Below are 19633 nucleotides of genomic sequence, written 5' to 3'. Positions count from 1 at the left end.
ATCTGCTTTTCCCTTTTAAAAATAATATATAGGTACCCATTTGAGAAAATCTGAGAATCCAGAAAAGTAGGAAACATTTAAAAATATCAACGTTTCTGCTTCCCAAAGATAACTACTGTAAACACTTCGGTGTGTTTCCTTCCAATTTTTTTTCCTATGCATAGATCTTGGGGTTTTTTTTTTTTTCCATTTCACATAATTGCAAACATACTGAATATAGAATTTGAATCTTGCTGTGGGTTTTTCTTTTTTTTTACTTAACATAATTGCATAAGTGTTTTCTCAAGCTGAAAGTATGCTTTTTGATGGCTGTATAATGTTCCAGTGCCCTGTGAATCTGCCACCATCTATGTAGCCATCTCCCTTCATCGACTCTTAAAGTTGTTCTACCTTTTTGCTACTAAAAATAATCATCCCTGCATGTGAAGTTGTCTCCATATTAGAGAGCATTCCCCTGAGACAGGTGTCCAGAAGTAGAATTACTGAAACAATGGGGATGGACTCCCCGCTGTGTACACATTGTCACATTGCTCTCCAAGCCCTCACTCCTGTGAGTGATGTACAGGAGTGTGTCCCACATCCTGCCCCTCCCACACTGGGTACCATCTTCCTTTCACTTAATTCAATAGGAAAAGGTGAGTGTTGGTGTCACTTCCACTATGGGGTCGAGGGAACAGGCTCAGGGAGGTGAAAGGACAGCTGAGGCTGAAAAGGCTCCTCTGCCCACAGGCCAGGAGACTTCCAGGGGGAGTGGCACCATTTTGTTTTCCTCCAAGGTCAAAATAAGAAGCAGCCCTAGAAAGACAAAGGCTGCACTTTCTGTAGTCATACAGCTGAAGAGGTTGTCCACTGGGTAGTTGGATGCCCTACATAAGAGCTCCCACTTAGAGTTTGTTCCAAGGAGAGCTTGTCTTTCTTTTTTTTTATTTTATTTTATTGACGTATGGTTGATTTACAATGTTGTGTTAATTTCTGCTGTATAGCAAAGTGATTCAGTTATACATATATATACATTCTTTTTTTTAATATTCTTCTCCATTACGGTTTATCATAGGATACTGAATATAGTTCTCTGTGCTATACAGTAGGACCTTGTTGTTTATCCGTTCTATATATAAAAGCTTACATCTGCTGACCCCAACCTCCCCTTCATCCCTCCCCCACCTCCCCTCCCCCTTGGCAACCAGAATTCTGTCCTCTATGTCTGTGAGTCTGTTTCTGTTTCGTAGATAAGTTCATTTGTGTTGTGTTTTAGATTCCACATATAAGTGATATCATATGGTATTTGTCTACTCTTTCTGACTTACTTCACTTTGTATGATCATTTCTAGTTGCATTGTCTTTCTTTTTAATGGGGTTAGTAAGCAGAGGTTTTAGAGGGTCCATCCCATCCCATCAAGTGTTGAAAGGCTGGTTTGGGCTTTTGGGAGCTAGAAGGACAGGATGTTAGATACCCAGCAGGTTGAGACAGACGGGGTGTTGAGCAGGGGTTCCACCTCACTGAGCCAAGGGCTGCAGAGCTGGGGAGGTCTGGAAGGACAGGGACAGAGGGACAAAGGGACCAACAGGTGAAGGGATAGAGACTCGGGAAAGCATATCATGGGGTGGAAAGTGCTGGAATGGGGGAGTTGGAAAACCTGGTTCCAGGCCAGCTCCTGACTCACCTTGTGACCTCTGACAGGTCACAGTCACAGGTGGGACACTCTGGCTGGTGGGGACCCCTCAGCATAACAGCCTGGCAGAGCCAGGGCACTGGGGGGAGTGGACGACAAAGCAGTTACAACAGAAGCCTCAGCCAACCCCAGGGAAGCTCGGGAACTGAGGTGGCCCTTCAGGGACATCCCCCATCGAGGCAGGGGCTGGCCTTCACACCCCAACCGGGACCTGTCATTGGGCCCCAGCTTGTGCAAGGCAGCTTCCTTCAGCTGGGAGCAGTTCCCAGCAAGGGAGAACCCAGCTGAGAGCCACCTGCACTGGTGAGAGCTGGGGAACAAGTGCCTGGGTCCAGAAGGGGGTCCGGGGGGCACACCGCAGCACCCTCTATACCTCCTTTCTCTGACCTCAGGTACACAGGTGTCAGAGTAGACAGGGCTCCATCTCAAAAACCTGTGAATCTGCTGTGGTCGCAATGCCTGGGGCCACCCTGTCTGGCCTAGGAGAGGGCAGTGGTGCCAGAGGCATCTCCGAAGGCAGGGGTCTCTCTGGGATGGGGCTTTGAGCCGGGCCCCGACCTCCCCGGGTCGGGCTGGCGGAGCCGAGGGCGCCCCCGCTGCCCGCTGAGTCCCGCCTCCTTCCAGCCGACCTGTTCGACATCCTGCTGCCCATGCTCAACATCTACCAGGAGTTCGTCCGCAACCACCAGTACAGCCTGCAGATCCTGGCGCACTGCAAGCAGAACCGCGACTTCGACAAGCTGCTGAAGCACTACGAGGCCAAGCCCGACTGCGAGGAGAGGACGCTGGAGACCTTCCTCACCTACCCCATGTTCCAGGTGCGCCCGCCCCGTCTGCCACGGCGCATGCGCGGGGAGGGCTGCGGCTGACTGGGGGCCGGCCCGCGCAGTGCCGAGGGCCAGGGCCCTGCAAACCCCCGTTGCCTGGAGAACGAACGGGGTTAGGACCCTCCCCCGACCCTGGCTGGTGGAGGCCGTGCAGGAAGTGAGGGGCAGGTCCTACCTTCTGCGGGGCAGAACCTCAAGCTCTGGGCTCTCGTCCCAGATAAGACCCTGGAAGACCCTCCAAGTTAAGAGAGTCTGGGATCAGAAGTGCAGTGGGTGTCCTTCCTCAGCCTCGCTCATGGGGGTCCTCGGAGCTGAGACCCCCCCTTCTCTGCCCACCCTGCACCCCCCATCTGTCTACCCTGCTCTGTCTCTCCGTCTCTCTCTTGCTTCATCGCTGTGTCTCTCTCCCTGCCTCTGTCTCTCTGGCCCTCTGGCCACCTCTCCCCACTGCAGATCCCCAGGTACATCCTGACGCTGCACGAGCTCCTGGCCCACACCCCTCACGAGCACGTGGAACGCAACAGCCTGGACTACGCCAAGTCCAAGCTGGAGGAGCTGTCCAGGTGAGCCCCGCTGGGGTCCCACACCGGTGGGCAGGCCCAGGCTGAGGGTGCCCCCACCCGGGGTTTGCCGAGCGCCAGATGGGAAAAGCTCGTGCTCCGGTTAGGATTCTGGGGGGGGGGGGGCGGGGACCCACAGCTTGTCCCACCTGGAAGCCGGGTCCCCAGGAGCAGAGCAGTCTGAGGGGTTTACAGCTCCAGCCCAGGTGGGCACCCAGTGAGATGGGATGGGGGGTATGCTGTCCCTGGCACAGATGGGGTCCGAGGAAGGGCCCTGGGCACTTAGTGGGCCCATCTCCCAGGTCAGGGATCTGCGCACGACTCACAGGCACTCTCTGCCCATTTCCTCGGTTCTCCAGTGTCCATGTGTCAAAACCGGTGGCTTTAGGAGCCCCAGGGGGTCCTGGGTGTCAGGCTTTCATGTGCCTCAGGCTCCGTTCAGCAGCAGGCAGTGTCCGTGGGTGGACAGGCCATGGTTGGGCCACCGTCAGAGGCCGCAGCCCCCCTAGTCGAGGCCCTCCCCTGTCCTCCCTCACTCCCCGAAGCCCAGGGAACTTCCTCGCTGCACGGGCAGGAGCAGAAGGCCTGGGGGGAGGCACGGCCACAGCCCAGGCAGCAGGGGGGTGTGGCCACACCAGGGGGTGGCCGTGGAGGTGAGAAGGTTCAGACTCTGGAGTTTTCTGAAGGTGGAACTTCCACGAGTTTCTGATGGACAAGAGGTGAGGAGAGAGAGAGAAAATGAGAGTCGAGGGTGATTCCAGAGTTTTCTGCCGAGCAGCCAGAAGGATGCATTGCCGTTGTGCAAGATGGAGAAGGCGCCAGAGGGGCAGGTTTGGAGGGGGAGTCTTCCTCGCTGCGTTGGAGTTTTACTTGGGGTGTGTTGGACCTGAGATGGACAACAGCGGTGGAAATGACAAAAAGGGAGTCGGTGTTTGAGTCTGGAGTTCAGGGAGCCAAGACATACCAGATCATCGGCTCGGCGATGGTATTTAGAGTCACAAGGCTGGTGAGATCACCAAGGGAGTGAGTTTAGGTGGGAATGAGGTATGAACCAAGGGCTGAGCCTGGGGCCTCCACTGGTGCAGGCCAAGAGGCGAGGAGGGGCCTTGTGGTCAGAGATAGGTGGCCAGGAGCTGCAAAGGAGGATGGGTCTGCAGAGTGTGGGGTTCAGCCCTCAGCCCTGCCCGGGGCCCTGCCGACCACTCAGAGCCCTAAAAGGCTGCCCAAGTCCAACGAGTGGCAGCCGGTGAGGCCATGGCTCCCGGCTGGGCAGAGGGAGGACCAGGCTGGACCAGGGCAGGGCACAGGCCCCAGAGCGGAGGATTAGGGAGGTGATGTAAGCAGGGCGTGATTGCAGACAAAACAAAACCATCATGTGGTGTGGACCCCAGTTCTCTCATGCCCCAGGGAGCCAGATCCCGTGTACTCTTCCCCAAGCAGAAGACGTGGGACCCCCTTGAGGCTGTGAGTTCCTCGACACCGCGGGATGCCCTGTCCCAGTGCAGGCAGGTGTGCAGGCAGCACCCCAATCCCCTCCCCCCCACCCCGGGTCCTGGGTGTGCAGCCTGCTTTTCTTTTGTCCCCCTGATCACCTGCACCTGGCCCTGAACCCAGCCAGAGCAGCACAGAAAAGGGTTTTCCCATCACGTGACAACAGCCTTTTCTTCCTCCTGGCGCCCTCCCCTGGGGCCTGAGGAAAGCTCCAGCCCTGACAGGAAGCCAGCAACCAAGCCCTCCTGGCAGTGCTCAGAACCCTGCACCCCTCTCCCCTCAGGACTGGCTGTCTCCTACCTCTGGCCTTTGTCCCACTTTGTCTCCGGAACCCCTAACTCCTGGGCTCACTGATAACCCAGGTCCTCACTTCCGGTTCCCCCAGGAGCCTCAGGCCCCGGAAACCCCGGGCTGCCTTCCTGGAGCCCCGCCCAGCACCCCCAGCTGCGCGTGCAGTGTCGGCCCCTCCAGCACAAATCCCAGCCTGGGGCCACTGACCCTGAGCAGCTGAAGTTTATCCATGTCTAACAGCAAAACTAGTTTTGCTACCTTGGAATCGCCCCCTTATTTTTTAGCAAATCTAGCCTCAGCAAAGTCCCCACCCTCATCAAGAGAGAGGGTCCTGATTGCCTTGGACTACTTCCAAAAATGAATCCTTATCCATGGAACTGCATATGCCCTGAAAGGTGCCTCCCTGTCCCATGTCTTTTCCAGAAGAAGGCTAAGGCCTGGGCTTCTGAGAAGAAAATCGCTGGGGCCCGGGTGGGAGGAGGGGCATGGGAGGAGGCTCCTAAGGCAGAGACCCCATCTCAGTGCCCCAGTCTGATACCCAGAAGAAATAACGAGTTACAGTATACCACCTTTTTTTTTTTTCACAATACCATTTTTGCAGCCCTGATAATGGCAATGATCACCACCCTTTATTCCAGCACCTGTCATGTGCCAGGCATGAGGTCAGCCCATGAAATGCATTATTTTCCATCCTCACTCCAACAGTCTACGGATGGGGAAAGTAAGGATTAGAGGGGTTGAGTAATTTGTTCAACATCGTGTTCATTCCACTATCACAGCTCCAGCTCCACCAGTGTCATCTCTCATTGTTGGGGGGTTTAAACTGGATAATGGCTGTGAGAGAACTTTGTAAGCCACACACACATTAATCAGCTCTCTTAGTGGTCTCAATTGTGGAATTTCATGCATCAGCAGACAAATAGGCTGCTTTGTGCTTTCCTTAGAGCAGGTGGGGTACTTTTTCCAGACCCCCTCCAAAAAAAAAAAAAAAAGATTCACTACTTTCCTAAGACTCCTGGAGACCTATCCAGGGTCTTAGCAAAGTTGGCAGTTCACACCTACCTTTTCCCACCAATGCTCTTTAAAACAAAAACAAAAACAAAAACAAAAACAGTTAAACAGTGCCACTTAGTGGAGAAGAAGGGTGTTGCAGCAATCAGAACAAGGACAAAAAGTTGTCTGTATTCTCAGATGAAGGGGCAAGCCGTGTCCTGCTTACTTCCCGGTCGTGCCAGAGCCTATAGAAGTAAACTGAAGTCAGTCTTCCCCTGAGCCAGTTGGATTGCCAGGTGCTCCAAAAATAAGCCATTCCAGAACCCAAACATTAAGGAAACAACCCTATAAAGAGTGTGCAGGGGGAAGAAACAGCAAGTACAAATTGCCCTGAGGCAGGAATGAGCTTGGTTTGTACTCTGGATGGAAGTAAGGCCCATAGTGGGATGAGGGGCAGGGTAATGAACAAAGGATGTCCCCTCTACTCCCATCTTCCTCCCAGGTCTGCTGTCTCTCTTCCGTGTGGTTCAGACTTTTTTTTTTAAGTTTATTTCAGCTTCACAATCATTATTGGTAATCACGTGCCACTTTTTTAAAAGTTTTTATTTTATTTATTTATTTGTTTGGTTGGGTCTTAGTTGCAGCACGCATGTGAGATCTAGTTTCCCGACCAGGGATCAAACCCGGACCCCCTGCGTTGGGAGCGTGGAGTCTTAACCACTGCGCCACCAGGGCAGTCCCCCGTTCAGACTTTTTAAAATCAGACAGATCTGCTTCTCGGCCTTCTTGGGCTGTCAGAGGATAAAATGAGATCACGCCTGTAAAGTGCACACACACAGCGGGCACTCAAGAGATGCGCGCTCTCTCCCCTTTCATGACAACAGGTTCCACCTGAGAATCCAGGCTTTCTTCCGAGATCTAGCCAGAGACCCAGCATTCCCTCCACCCTGGGAGGTGGGGGCAGCCTGTCTCTGATTGTCATTTCCTGTCCCCGCAGGATAATGCACGACGAAGTAAGTGAAACAGAGAACATCCGGAAAAACCTGGCCATTGAGCGCATGATCATTGAAGGCTGTGAAATCCTCCTGGACACCAGCCAGACCTTTGTGAGACAAGGTATGGCCTGTGCGCTCTGCCTCTCCCACCCCCCGCCAGGTTGGCCCCAGCAGCGAGAGGCACGCGGCACTCAGGACACCACCAGTTGGTTGGGCTGCCACGTGCCAAAACCTGCAAGCGTGATTGCAGAGTATTCCGGGCCTGACGGGGGAATGCGACAGCTACATGTAGATGTCGGTATCTATAGATATCGATGCTGGTATTATTGGTTTTCACAGTTTCCTTCTCTCCAGATGTAAACATAATTCTTCCCAGATGGTCTTGGTTTGTCTATTGTACATCATAGTAAACATTGACATGTCCTTTTGGGGAGAGAATAGGGGGCGGAGGATGAGGACAGATTCCAATTGGCTCCATGAATCACAAGCATTTTCAGGGTCCGAGATGGAGTTGGCGTGGGTCAGTCCCTCTGTCCTTTGCTCGGCATCCTTCGCCTCTTGGGGGAGGCCGTGGTCCCAGTGGTCCTGGGTAGGGTTCCCTTCACCCTTGGGCCTCAGCTGACCTTGGGGACAGTTTTGAGGGTCACAGCCCCTATTGAGAGGGGCAGGAGAGGCTCTCTGTGGCCCAGGGGATTGACTTCCAACTTGGGGATGTCAGAGCTGCAATGCCTTTAAGGTTCAGATTCCATGTCCTATGGGAAACTCAGCTTCTGCTCACATGCCCTAGAGGTGACTCCACCTCAGGATGGACTTCCCGCCTTCCTTCCATCTAGTTGGGGTTCTCTGACTAGATGAAGAGCTTCCCAGCACCTCCTGCTGGCCTGTGCAGCTGCCTCTGGCCCCTGCTGCCCTTGGCCTGAGTATCCTCGATGTGGAGTTTGTTCTGAGCCCCTGTGTGTGGTCCCTGTGTCCTTCCCACAGGCCCACCCTGGGACCTGCTGAGCCCAGAGCCAGCCTAGCCTGACTCCCAGCTCCCCCTGAGCTGTGCTGTGCCCAAGCTGGAGGTGGCCCAAAGAATGACCTCTCTTGGGGTCAGCAGTGTCCCCAAAGACCAGGAATCTGCTCCATCACCCTGAGCCAAAGCAGTTCTTCCCCTCCTGAGGGGTGGGGCTGGACCTGGAGATCAGACAGGGGAACCCAGCAAGCCCTTTCTCATTTATTCAGTCGTGCTGCCACCACCAAGGACGCCTGCCCTATTCAGGCCAACTCAGGTCTCCAGGGACGCCCAGAGAATAGACCCTGCCCCGCCCTCCAGAACTGACTGTGCAGGGGAGGGGGAGTCAGGATACAGGAAAGGGTTCCATGCAGTGGTGAACGTGGGCAGGAGGCAGAATGGTGGCCCAGAGCAGGGCTGGGGAGAGTCAGGGAGGGCTTCCCGAAGAGGCGGCACTGGGCTCTGCAGCAGAGCGTGCTGTGACCAGTCGGTCACGTCTGCAGTGGCTGCGTGTGGCAGCAGGTGCCCAGCGGATCTTGTTAATCCCTCTGGGCCAGAGCCAGCTCCCCGCTTGTTCAACCTCCTGCCACCCCCAGACCCCAGCCCAGCCCTGCATTCTCACCTCATGGGCCATGTCCTTTGGGGTTCCTTTGCTTTCCAAGGCCCTGGCCCTGGCTGGGAGGTCAAAGGTCCTGCATGGAACTTCTCTCGTCATTCTCCACCCCCCAAACTCCACCACCCGGCCCTGAGGAGGGGCTGGAGGGAGGGTCCGAGGTGCGTGTTTGCTACCAAGAACTAGGATTGCCTTGTCCCACTGCCCTGGCTGCTGGCATCGCAGCCCCACCTGCAGCCTCAAAGCCAGGTCAGAGGCGGAGGGTCATTCCGGTAGATGCACTCAGGCTCTCTTTCCTCCATCCGCAGGATCCCTCATCCAGGTGCCCATGTCTGAAAAGGGCAAGATCACCAGGGGGCGCCTGGGGTCTCTGTCCCTAAAGAAAGAGGGCGAGCGACAGTGCTTCCTGTTTTCTAAGCATCTGATCATCTGTACCAGAGGCTCTGGTGGGAAGCTTCACCTGACCAAGGTAGGGACGGTGGGAGCGAAGCTGCTGGGGCTGGAGGTCAGACACCGCCCTGACCCTGGGGTCCCGACTGACCCTGACCACGGGCCCGGGGTGGACCAGGGTGTCAGAGACGCGTGAATGTGCACGCATGCACCCCGGTCTGACTGGCGGCTTGGAATGAGAAGGCCACTGATGGATTTTCTACTGGAGAAATCGTGGGAAATGGGAAAGCGAGCGCGAAGACCCCTCAAGGAGCCCCCAGAGTTGGGGGCTGGGGTGGAGGAGCCAGGGGGTCCAGACAAGCCCTTCAAAGGCCCTTGCACGTGTATCTGAGGGGCCAGGGAGGATGGTGGCACCTGGCTGAGGGCAGAGCAGCAGCCAGAGCCTTTGTCTCATTTCCAACCAAAAAGAGCTCAGACAGCGCCCCCTCTTGACGCCCTCGGGCACGCACTCTGCCAGCACAAGACTCTGCACCCCCCGCAGAATCTCCTGCTCCCCAACACAGCACATGGCTTATCCTGCTGCTGTGAGCTCACGATCTGGTCCCACCTCTGTCTCTTACATATGTGTGACCCTGGAAACGTCCCGCGCCTGTCCACACCTCACTTCCTCATCTGCAAAACAGGGATGACTGTCCTCAGCAGAGGCATGCACAGATGCAGGCAGGTGCCCGTAAATCTGCTCTGGGAAGTATGAAGCCCTTGCCTCTGTAAGCGACAGTCTCCCCGGCACTGCGTTCATCCCCGTGGAAGCTCGCTTCTGGAGATTTTAAATCTAAATGCGCTGTGGCCTGGAAAGGGCCAGAAGGTGCCCTTAATTAAGCCAGAGCATCAGGGAAACCATTCTTCCAGACCCTGGATGCCTGGCCCGTAACCCCCTACAGAGCTAATTGATCAAGCAGTGGCTTCAGGGAATATACTGCTTATGTTAACATGTCAACGCATTAGTTGGTTGGCTGCACAAGGGGAAATTAATTTACAAACACTGAAGACTCCAGTTTCAACCAAATTATGTATCAAGGAAAGCCTTCATTATTTATTAGCTCTGGAGTTTCTCCTGGGAAGATCTCTGTCCAGGCTGCGGGGATGGTTCCCCCAGCAGGTGGGGGTCAGTAGGGGCAGGCTGAACTGGAGACTTCAAAACGGCTTTTTAGTCTGAAAGCATGTGCTTTTATGTTTGTTAGTTTTATCTTATTTTGGTTTGGGGGGTTGTTTATATGTTTGTTTGAGTTTTAAAAGTCTCTTAGCATATTGGTAAAGAACATGGAATCTGAGAGCTACTCAAATTCTAGCCCTGCCACTTACCAGCGGGTGACCTCACCAAGCCTCAGTTTACTTACCTGCAAAATGGAAGTGAAGGGCTTCCCTGGTGGCGCAGTGGTTAAGAATCTGCCTGCCAATGCAGGGGACACGGGTTCGAGCCCTAGTCCGGGAAGATCCCACATGCCACGGAGCAACTAAGCCCATGCGCCACAACAACTGAGCCTGCACTCTAGAGCCCACGAGCCACAAGTCCTGAGCCTGCATGCCACAACTACTGAAGCCCACGTGCCTAGAGCCCGTGCTCCACAACAGGAGAAGCCACCGCAATGAGAAGCCTGCACACCACAACGAAGAGTAGCCCCCACTCGCCACAACTAGACAAAGCCTGCGCACAGCAACGAAGACCCAACACAGCCAAAAATAAAATAAATAAGATAAATAAATAAATTTATTTTTTTTTAAATGGGAGTGAAAATACCTACTTCATGGGAGTGCTATGAGGCTTAAGTGAGGAAGTGGGTGCAAAACACATGGCCCCATGCCTGGTACATAGTAAGTGCTCAATAGGTAATAGTCGTTGTCACTCTTAATTATGTAGTATGAACTTGTAATAATAATAATAATAGCAAGCCTTTGCATGATGATTGCTGTGAGCCAGGCACTAGCCCAAATACATCATGTATATTTAATTCATAGAACAACCCACTGAGGCAGATACTGTTACTTTCCCTATTGTATAAATAAGGGAACTGAGGCTTCTAGAAACAGCCAGCAAGTGGCAGAGCGGGGATTTGAACCCAGGCAGTCTGGCTCCAGAGTCTGTGTTCTGAAACCAAAGCTAAAATTCAAACCACTTCTTGTTAAATACTGCCATTGGAAATCGAATGCCTTCAGTCCTCCTAAAAGGGACCTGCTACAACTCCACAAGATCTAAAACTACCGTAAGAATTTTTTGGGACTTAAAGTAAGAGAAGGTTAGAGCTAGATGGGCTTTGGAGATTATCCAGCCCAGTGACATCAGTGGTCAGGTTAAGGCCCAGCAAGACCTGGGGGGCTCCCCCAGGGCCACCAAAGAGCCAAACAAGAAGCAGAATGCAGGATTTGGGGGCCCACTCTTGATACTTTCTCCAGGTCCCCCTCTGCCTTCTAGGTGGCAGCCTGCCCTGTAGACATTTTCACGTATAGATTAGCCACCTGACCAGGTTTCTGTTATCGTCAGTTATTATTTATCTGTTGCTGTGTAACAAATTTCCCCCGAATGGAGTGCCTTTTTTTTTTTTGGCTGCACCACACATGGCATGTGGGATCTTAGTTCCCGGACCAGGGATTGAACCCACGCCCCCTGCAGTGGAAGTGTGGAGCCTTAACCACTGGACCGCCAGGGAAGTCCCCTGGAGTGACTTAAAACAAACATTTGTTGTCTCAAACAGTTTCTACACATTAGGAAGTCAGGACAACTTAGCTGGGTGGACATACGTGGCTCAGGGTTTCTTATGAGGTTGCAGTCAAGATGGCAGCTGGGGCTGCAGTCATCTGAGGCTCGACTGGGGCCGGGATCCTTTTCCAGCGTGGCTCCCACACATGGCTATTGGCAGGAGGCCTCGTCCCTCATCTGTAGCCCTCTCCTCATGACACAGCAGCTGGCTTCCCCCAGAACAAGTGGTCCAAGAAACAACAAGAGAGCAAGCAGGAGGCTGCAGACCCCAAAGCTGAACACCATCACTCCTGCTTTATTCTCTTAATGAGAAGCAAGTCACTAAGTCCAGTTAACACTCAAGAGGAAGGGAAGTAGCCTTCACCTTTTGAAGGATGGGGTATCAAAGAATTTGTGGACGTGCTTTACAACCAGCACAGTGGTGGTTACTTTCATTTCTCACTACAGGATCTAGGGATCTCACACCTAAAAGATGCTCAGACACTCAAGGATAAGAGATGTTTTTCCAGATATTCCTAATAATTAAAAGCCAGCCACTGACCTTGAGCTGGGAACAGGCCCATGAGGCTCTTTCCAGACTCTGCCACTTACCTAGCAGGTGACCTTGGGCAAGACGCTTAACTCCCTGATTTCATTTCTTCATCTGTAAAATCGGAATAACAATACCTGAGACAGGTCTGTAAAATGGTCCTGTTTCCCTATTGGTAACGTGCAGGGTTTAGCCTAGAATGAGGGAGTTCAAACTTCAGACTTAGGGCTACCAGATGATGCCTCAGAGCCGCTGTAGGGCAAGAAAAGGCCGTGCAAGCCAGGTTCTAGCCCCTCCACCCCCAGCCCGACCTTGGCCCTCCTTTGGGGAAGGCGTCTCTGAGCAATCCCATTTGAGCCACTTCACTGGGCTTCCTATATGGAGATAAAGTTCTTCAACTTAAAAACCAAAATACCCACTAGGCATGTAATGTCCACACACATACGTGCGTCGATGTGGGTGCTCACTTTTAGAGCTACTCCTCACCCTGATATTCTGGAACTCTGAAACTAGCACATCTCTTGCCTTGATTCAAAGTGGCCCCTGCTCTTTTTTAGAATGGAGTCATATCCCTCATTGACTGCACTTTATTGGAGGAGCCAGAAAGCACGGAGGAAGAAGGTAAGTGTACAAGTCACGTGCAAGCCTGTGTGTGCTCACACAGATGCACACACACTCACCCTGAAAGGTTGGGCCCAGGCACTGGTTTTTTTTCTTGGGAGGAAGGGAGGATGCTGGACCCGGAGAGGCTGGTCCTGGGTCTTTAGAGAAGGAGCTCTCTGGCCCTGCAGGTGACAGCCTCCTCCCCCTTCCTGGCTCCTTCCAAGCTCATTGGGTCCTGGACGCGGTGCCATGGGGTTTGAGGGTCACACTTCTCAGTGAGCACCCCTCCTTCACGCATCCGTGTGCTACACGCACAGTGGCTCACTGGGCCACGAGGAAGAGGCCGGGGAGGCGCCGGGCCTATCTCTGTCCTCCAGTGGAAACGCGTGGGGTGTGCAGGGACACACGTGCCACCACCAGAGGGAGTGCAGGGGAACGGTCCCCTGCAGTGGTGTTGGAGCGACCAGGACGGGAGGCAAGACTTGGGGAGAAGGGAGCATGTGAGTGCGGCCCCAGCAAACCAGAAGGGGCTGGGCGGGGAGCTGGGGGAGGGTGGTGCCCAGGTGCTCAGAAAGCCGCCGTGTAGGGGTGTCCATGGGATTTCTCTCCCCGGGGAGTCAGAACTGGGGGATGGGCTTATTATTTTAGGTGAAGGGGTGGGGTCACTACTGTCTCTTGATTGGACCAAAGTTGCTCCTCGTCTCCCTCCTTCACTGGTCCCCCAGCAAGGCTCTGGAGGCCCTCCCTTGGGGGTGCACCAGCTAGACTCTCCATCTTTGCCCTTCCCCAGGTTGGGGCTCCTCGAAGCAGGGCTGTGTCTGAAGAACCCCAGATCCCAGTCCCGGCCTGGCTTGGGCTCGGGCTCAGGGTTTGCTGGGGGCTGGGGGCGTAGTCCACACACACACACACACACACACACACACACACACACACGTGCGCGCGCGCGTGCCCTGGTCAGCCGCAGCGGGAGCTGGGCTCTGCACCCTTCATGACCCTCCACCGAGGGCGGAGCCAAGCACCCCCACCCCCCCGCCCCAAGGCAAAAATACATGTGCAGCAATTTACCCGGAGCTCTTACCAGCATGATCTTCTTCAGTCTTGGCCACAGCTGGTCCCGACTCAAGTGGAATTGTCAGTCCCCAAAGCCCTTTTCCCTCCAGGGCCAGGAAAGGGAGAGGCACGGCCCCATGCATCCCCCACTCAACACACAGACACCCCACTTCTGAGGAGCCAGCGTCATCCCACCCTCGAGCCACCACACGGAGCAGGCTCTCCAGTGCCCTCAAATTCTCGAGTGTCAGCACTGGAAGGGTCGGGGACCTCAGAGCCGTCACGCCCCACTCTGCTGGTACAGGAGGACGTCTGAAGCCCAGAGCGGGAAGGGAAGGGTATCACCCCAGGGTCACATAGCCAGCAAGCAGAGACCAGAGCTGTAGCAGACCTTCCACAACATTCCACCGCATTCAGGGGACCCCTGATGAATGTGGCCGTGTTGCAAGGAATCTCTGAACTGTGATCTTAGTCTTTCCAAATAAAGAGTTCAAGGAACCCTTCGGGTTAAGAGCAGTAATAAAAATACCTAGAATTTACTTTGGCTTTGGGGAGCTCTCAACTGAGCTAAATGTCCAGCCAGGTCCATAAAAGCTCAAGATCTAAAGTTCTCCTCCTGGCCCCTGTATCACCTTGGCGTAGCTGGAGGGCCCAGCTGTGAGGCCAGTTCTAGACCTTGCTTGGCCGCTGCCCGGCTGGGGGTCTTATGAAAGTCCTCCCCGGGGACCTCAGCTCTCCATTGGCCTAACGAGGGTAGAGCTGGCTAGTGATTCCGAAAGGCTCTTCCGACTTGGAATTGGAGCTGTCCCTGTGTGGTTGTAAGCTACTCTGCACTCTAGGTCTTAGTTTCTCCATCTTTGAAGTGGGGATTCCTCACCTTAAGAAAAAAAAGAGATGTTCTGAAACTAGCAAGTGGCCTGGTGCCCTACTGATGCCGTGCCTTCACCAGTGGGGTGAGGCAGGTATCGTGCAGTCGTTTTCCAACTCAGAAAGGCCCACACTCATTCTGCTAACTCCGTGTTTTGCACCTGGAAGCCAAAGGATCCGGCCAAGACATAGACCACTTGGATTTTAAGATCGGGGTGGAGCCAAAGGATTCCCCACCCTTCACAGTCATCCTTGTGGCCTCATCCAGACAGGAGAAGGCGGCGTGGACCAGTGACATCAGCCAGGTGAGCAGCGTCACTTGTCCTTGAAAGCAAATGGTCCCTTCATGCCTAAGCTGGTGGGGGGCGGGAGGCAGCTACAGGGTTCTAATGGAAAAGACGCGAGTATTTCTACCAACCAAGGCTGAGCCCAGCTAGCTGTCCAGCTCGCAGAGTCCCCTGGGCCACCCGTTTAGTGTGGTCTGGGAACCCCTTGCATCTGGATCATCCCTAGGGCAGTTTTTAAAACTCCAGATTCCTGGGATCCCCGCTGGTCCCCTGCAGATTTACTACATCCAAGTCTCTGGCATGAGGCCTGGGAACCTACGTTTTGGCACACACCCCAGGCCATTGGTACCACAGAAAAGTCTGAGCACCGTCACCCAAGGGTGCTGGATGTAGCAGAGCCAGGAGAGAAAGCAAAGGGCCCGCAAAGCCCGGAGTCCGCTCTGCAGGAGGGAAGGTTTGCCTGCACCAGCGTTAGGGTTGTCACCCCACTGGGAGAGTCACAGGAAGCACAGACCTCCCGGGGACCAGAGAGCAGACCCAGAGGGCTGCGGTCACTTGCAGGACCAGGGCAGAGGTCTGAGTCTGGAAAGAGGCTGTCGGCAGCACCGGGCTGCTGGCGCAGGACAGGCCTCTCCCTGGGCCCAGCAAGGGCCTGTGATGGGTCAGCCCAGCCCCATCCCAGGAGCACAGGAACCTCTCTGGACCGCCTGCTCTCTGCACAGTGGAGGATAGTATTAGGAGGGCAGCTGATGGTGGGAGGAAGGGGACAGCGAGGCTGGAGATGTCCCCCTTTCGGGGGAGGGGGCCTGGGAGCTGTGTTTATGGAGAACTGGGGGGCAGAGGCTTTACTGTATTTCAGGGCAGTCCCCCCCACTCACTCCCTGCCCCTCATTTTTAGGCCGCATACCTGGGCTGCCCTGCCTGCCCATCCCACAGCCCCGCAGCGTGGCAGGGTGAGGATGACTAGTAGCAGACGTCTGTTCTTTCTCAGTCTTGCCCTCCCAACTTCAAACAACCAGCGTGCCCCGGAGAAAACCGAAAAACTGGAAACCTCGAGCATGGCCTTTTCTAGTCCTCAGGGAGCCATCAGAGGCTCAGGGCTGCTCGCCTGGAGAGTACCCCCCGGGCCTGTGCCCTCTTGAGGGCTGCATTGCTGACACCACCAGGTGTCAGGGCCCCCCCGCCCCCGGCCCACTGATGCCTCCAGGCAGCTCTGATCGGTGGCCAGGTGCCCTGCATTGCAGGGTTGCCGATAGAACCAGAGCTAAAGAGAGGCTCAGGGTGTGGAGCTGGAGAAAATGGGCTGGGAAGGGCCACTGACACAAGCCTTCCTCCGGGGCCCGCGAAAAACTAGGGGTCCTGGCCCTGACCCACTGTGCCCGCCTCTCTGCTCTCACTTCCCGGTGATTTTGACCCCTTCCCGCACGTACACATCCTCAAAACCAGAAGATACTGTGATGTGACCCCGCAGAGTACCCCCCAGCCCGGGCCAAGGAGAGACCCTCTCTTGGCAGAAATGTGAGAGCTTGGGGCAGGGGGCAATGAAAAGGAGAAACATGTATCTCTGTGTCTTTTCTTTTTGTTTGGGTGTGTACTGTTTATTCAAAGAAAAATTTGGATTTTAAATTTTTTTCAGAGGCTGAGTAAAATGTACAATCTTCTCCCTTAGTGCTGGCAGCCTTGCCTTCCCCAGGCAGGATTTTTACTATGGAAAACCGTCTGTGGCTTCAGGGTGTGGGCAATGTGGTGAGCAGAGGACGGGGGGGGCGGGGGGCAGGACGGCACCCGCTGAGCTGGCCTCCCAGGACAGAGGCCCCAGATCACTGTGGATCTGATCTTGTCCTTGGTGCTGGCCCTCAGAGGTCAGCCACAGAGTGGCCAGGGTCGGACACTTCCATTTTTGCAAACACCCCGAGGAGGTAGGAATCATTATCCCCATGTTGTAGGTAGGGAAACTAAGGCCCAGGGAAGTCAAGTAAATCCCCAAAAGGTCACCGAGCTGGGGACTTGACTTCCCATCAGAACCCAAGGGATGCTGTGCGTTGACCCTGCCCTTGCCTGGACGATGCCCTTTGACCGTGTGTCAGGCCGGGGCCTGCGAAGCCTCACTCGGCAGAACCCCTGCTGGGCCTGGGTCTCGGAACGGAGACGGAGGCTCTGACCCGGGGTCCTCTCTCTGATTCCAGTGTGTGGATAACATCCGGTGCAATGGGCTCATGATGAACGCATTTGAGGAAAATTCCAAGGTCACTGTGCCGCAGATGATCAAGTAAGTGCCCTGAGCCCCTCTTGTCCGGGCTGAGCTCCAGAGACCGAGGGCCACACAGTGACCACAAGGGGCTCAGAAGATGCTGGGTTTCATCTTTGGGATGTGTTAGGTGTTCGATTTCAGTTAACTTCTATTTGGTTGATGGCTTTGGCTTAGTTTTTGTAGTTGTTTGTCTTGAAAATGTGAATTTTCGTATTAGGCTGTTTAAAATAGAACATCAGGAATGACATTTCATGCACTCTATTTTTTTTAATAACTATTTTTCTTTTGTTTGGGCAATGCCAGGGAGGAAGGGCGAGGGGGCTGGCATCCTGCTGAACTCAGCTCTCGGAGCCCCGCTGGGCAGTGCAGCCTCCTGGCCTGCACCAGCCCTGCTTCTCCTCCAGCATCTGCTCGCCTGACCCCCTCACGGTGCCCCCCAGGTGGCCCGCTGGCTCCCTGGCCTCCATCTGAACCTCTGAATGCCCAGCTGCTCTGCCCACCTGGCATACGCCAGGACCCAGCTAACCGACCCCAGGCGTGTTGTCCTGCCCAAAGCAAACCTTGGGGACCCACTGCCTCTTTGCTACTTGAAGTGCACACTTGGGGGAGCTGCAGGCCATTATGTAGTGAGGGTGTGAAAGGTCCCACCCACCCCGTTTGGACAGCAGGCCTGATGAAGCAAGCACGCCAGCAGCTAGGAGCTAGCCAAGGCAGTGTCGTACATGCCAGAGCTTTCAAGCATCCGGCTGAGTTTATGAGGAGTAGCCCCACCCCACCCCATGGCTACATTGTTTAACAGCCAAAGGTGCTGGAGCCCAGAAGGAAGGTCTGGACTTGAAGGCACGAGCCCTGGCCCACAGCTTCTGCCCTGTGTATGACTACGGACAAGTCACTTAACATGTCTGAGCTTGGGTCTCTCACCTGTTAGCGGGAGATGATAACGCCTACCTGCCTACCTCCTGGATTTGTTTCAACGATGAATTAAAAACACCACATGTAGAATGATGGTTAAATGTATAGTGGGTACCTACTTATCTTCTGCAAAGAGTGCGTATTGAGGCAGTAAAAGTGAGCAGATGAAACCAAAATAAACTCACCCGTGAAAGAAAAAATAACAGCATTTTAAACTATGATGGTGATAAAGGGAATGGAATATCCAGATCAAAGTGACAACTCCAAGGACCTGTCGGCTCCCAGACTTAAGCGTGGCCTCCTTGGCAGGAGTAGCCCATGGGCAGCGTCCCCCTGCGAGGGTGCCAGGGAGCAGAGATGAGCAGTCATGGCCTCCGTCCTCAGGGAGTTCACCATTTAGTGAGAGAAAGAGACACATAGAAATCGTAAAACACTAGCGGGTGCTACAAAATAGAATTTGTATGATGCTACGAACGAGGGTTCAAAGAATGAGTGACTCGTTCACCTGGCACAGCTGGGGAAGACTTTCCCAAGAAGAGGACATCAGAACTGACCTCAAAGGATAAGTTAGGGTTTGCTAAATGGTGGAGGGGGAAGGGCATCCTGGGAAGAGGGAACAGCATGTGCAAAGGCGCAGAGACAGGGAAGCACATGGTGTGTCTGGGGAATGATAAAACGTTCCATGGGGCTGCAGGGTTGGGAGAGTGGTATGTCCTTTGGGAAATAACCTTGATGCAACTGTGGCCTCCAAGTTCACTACCAGGTAAACTATCCCAGAGGTCTTGGAACAGAAAGGCTCGCAGACCCAATTAAGATGCTTAACCACACAGTCTAGTGAATCAATTTTAAACACTTAGTGAGAAACCAGGGAAGAGAGAAGGGATAGTAGGTTAGTGCCTGTTACACGTAGTTGCATGAGCTAGTTACACCATGGTCATTGTGCAGCCTCTCTCCCTGTCCCATCTACCTTCCTTGCTGATGGAGCAGCTACAAGGACCAGAGTTGACGCTTGATCAGTGGGTTCAAGGGCACACGCTTGCTCTGTCTGAGAAGTTGGGGCAAGGATGTCTGGCCACAGTGGCAGCTCACCAGTTAGACTGAAGAAGAGCTACAGGTTTATCTATAGTTCTGGGACAGAGGGTAGAGGGTCAGAATGGATGTCGCCAGTGGGTGGCTGACTTAAGACATGAATATTGAGTGTACGCTATGCCTCATGAATATTAAGTGCAGCTTGAATATTTGGTGCCTTGTGAATATTTAGCGCATGCTTGGTCCTTCCACCCCTCCTATTTACATTCGGCACACGTATGCTTTACTTAGTGTATATATATGCCTGCCATGGCTCACAAGCTGTTTGCTCCTTCGTCTATCCTCCTTTTTTGTTTCTCTTATTTTTTATAGCACAATTGTATTTTCTTAAACAAGACAGTGGGCTGAAGAGGTGGGCAGGAGTCAGATAAGAGTAACGTGACAGGTGAGGAGTTGGGTTTTCTTCTGTAGGTGTTAGGGTTGCACCCAAGACAGTGATGGGCGCCCCCTGGTGGCCAGGAAT

General features: G+C 54.0%; 1 protein-coding gene across 1 annotated transcript in view; it reads left to right on the top strand.

Annotated features, from left to right (window-relative positions):
* The window catches only part of RASGRF1 (Ras protein specific guanine nucleotide releasing factor 1), a 106950-nt gene that overhangs the window by 47555 nt on the left and 39762 nt on the right, over positions 1-19633 (top strand). The window contains exons 7-13 of the mRNA XM_061181703.1: positions 2298-2491; positions 2954-3063; positions 6833-6951; positions 8746-8906; positions 12669-12732; positions 14800-14936; positions 17105-17187. Coding sequence (XP_061037686.1) covers positions 2298-2491; positions 2954-3063; positions 6833-6951; positions 8746-8906; positions 12669-12732; positions 14800-14936; positions 17105-17187 — 868 coding nt within the window. The remainder of the gene's footprint in view (positions 1-2297; positions 2492-2953; positions 3064-6832; positions 6952-8745; positions 8907-12668; positions 12733-14799; positions 14937-17104; positions 17188-19633) is intronic.

This window comes from Eubalaena glacialis, chromosome 2 (genome assembly GCF_028564815.1).
Source record: "Eubalaena glacialis isolate mEubGla1 chromosome 2, mEubGla1.1.hap2.+ XY, whole genome shotgun sequence".
Classification (NCBI taxonomy): Eukaryota; Metazoa; Chordata; class Mammalia; order Artiodactyla; family Balaenidae; genus Eubalaena; species Eubalaena glacialis.
The sequence above is the reverse complement of the archived record's forward strand: the minus strand, read 5'-3'. Positions and strand labels throughout refer to the sequence as shown.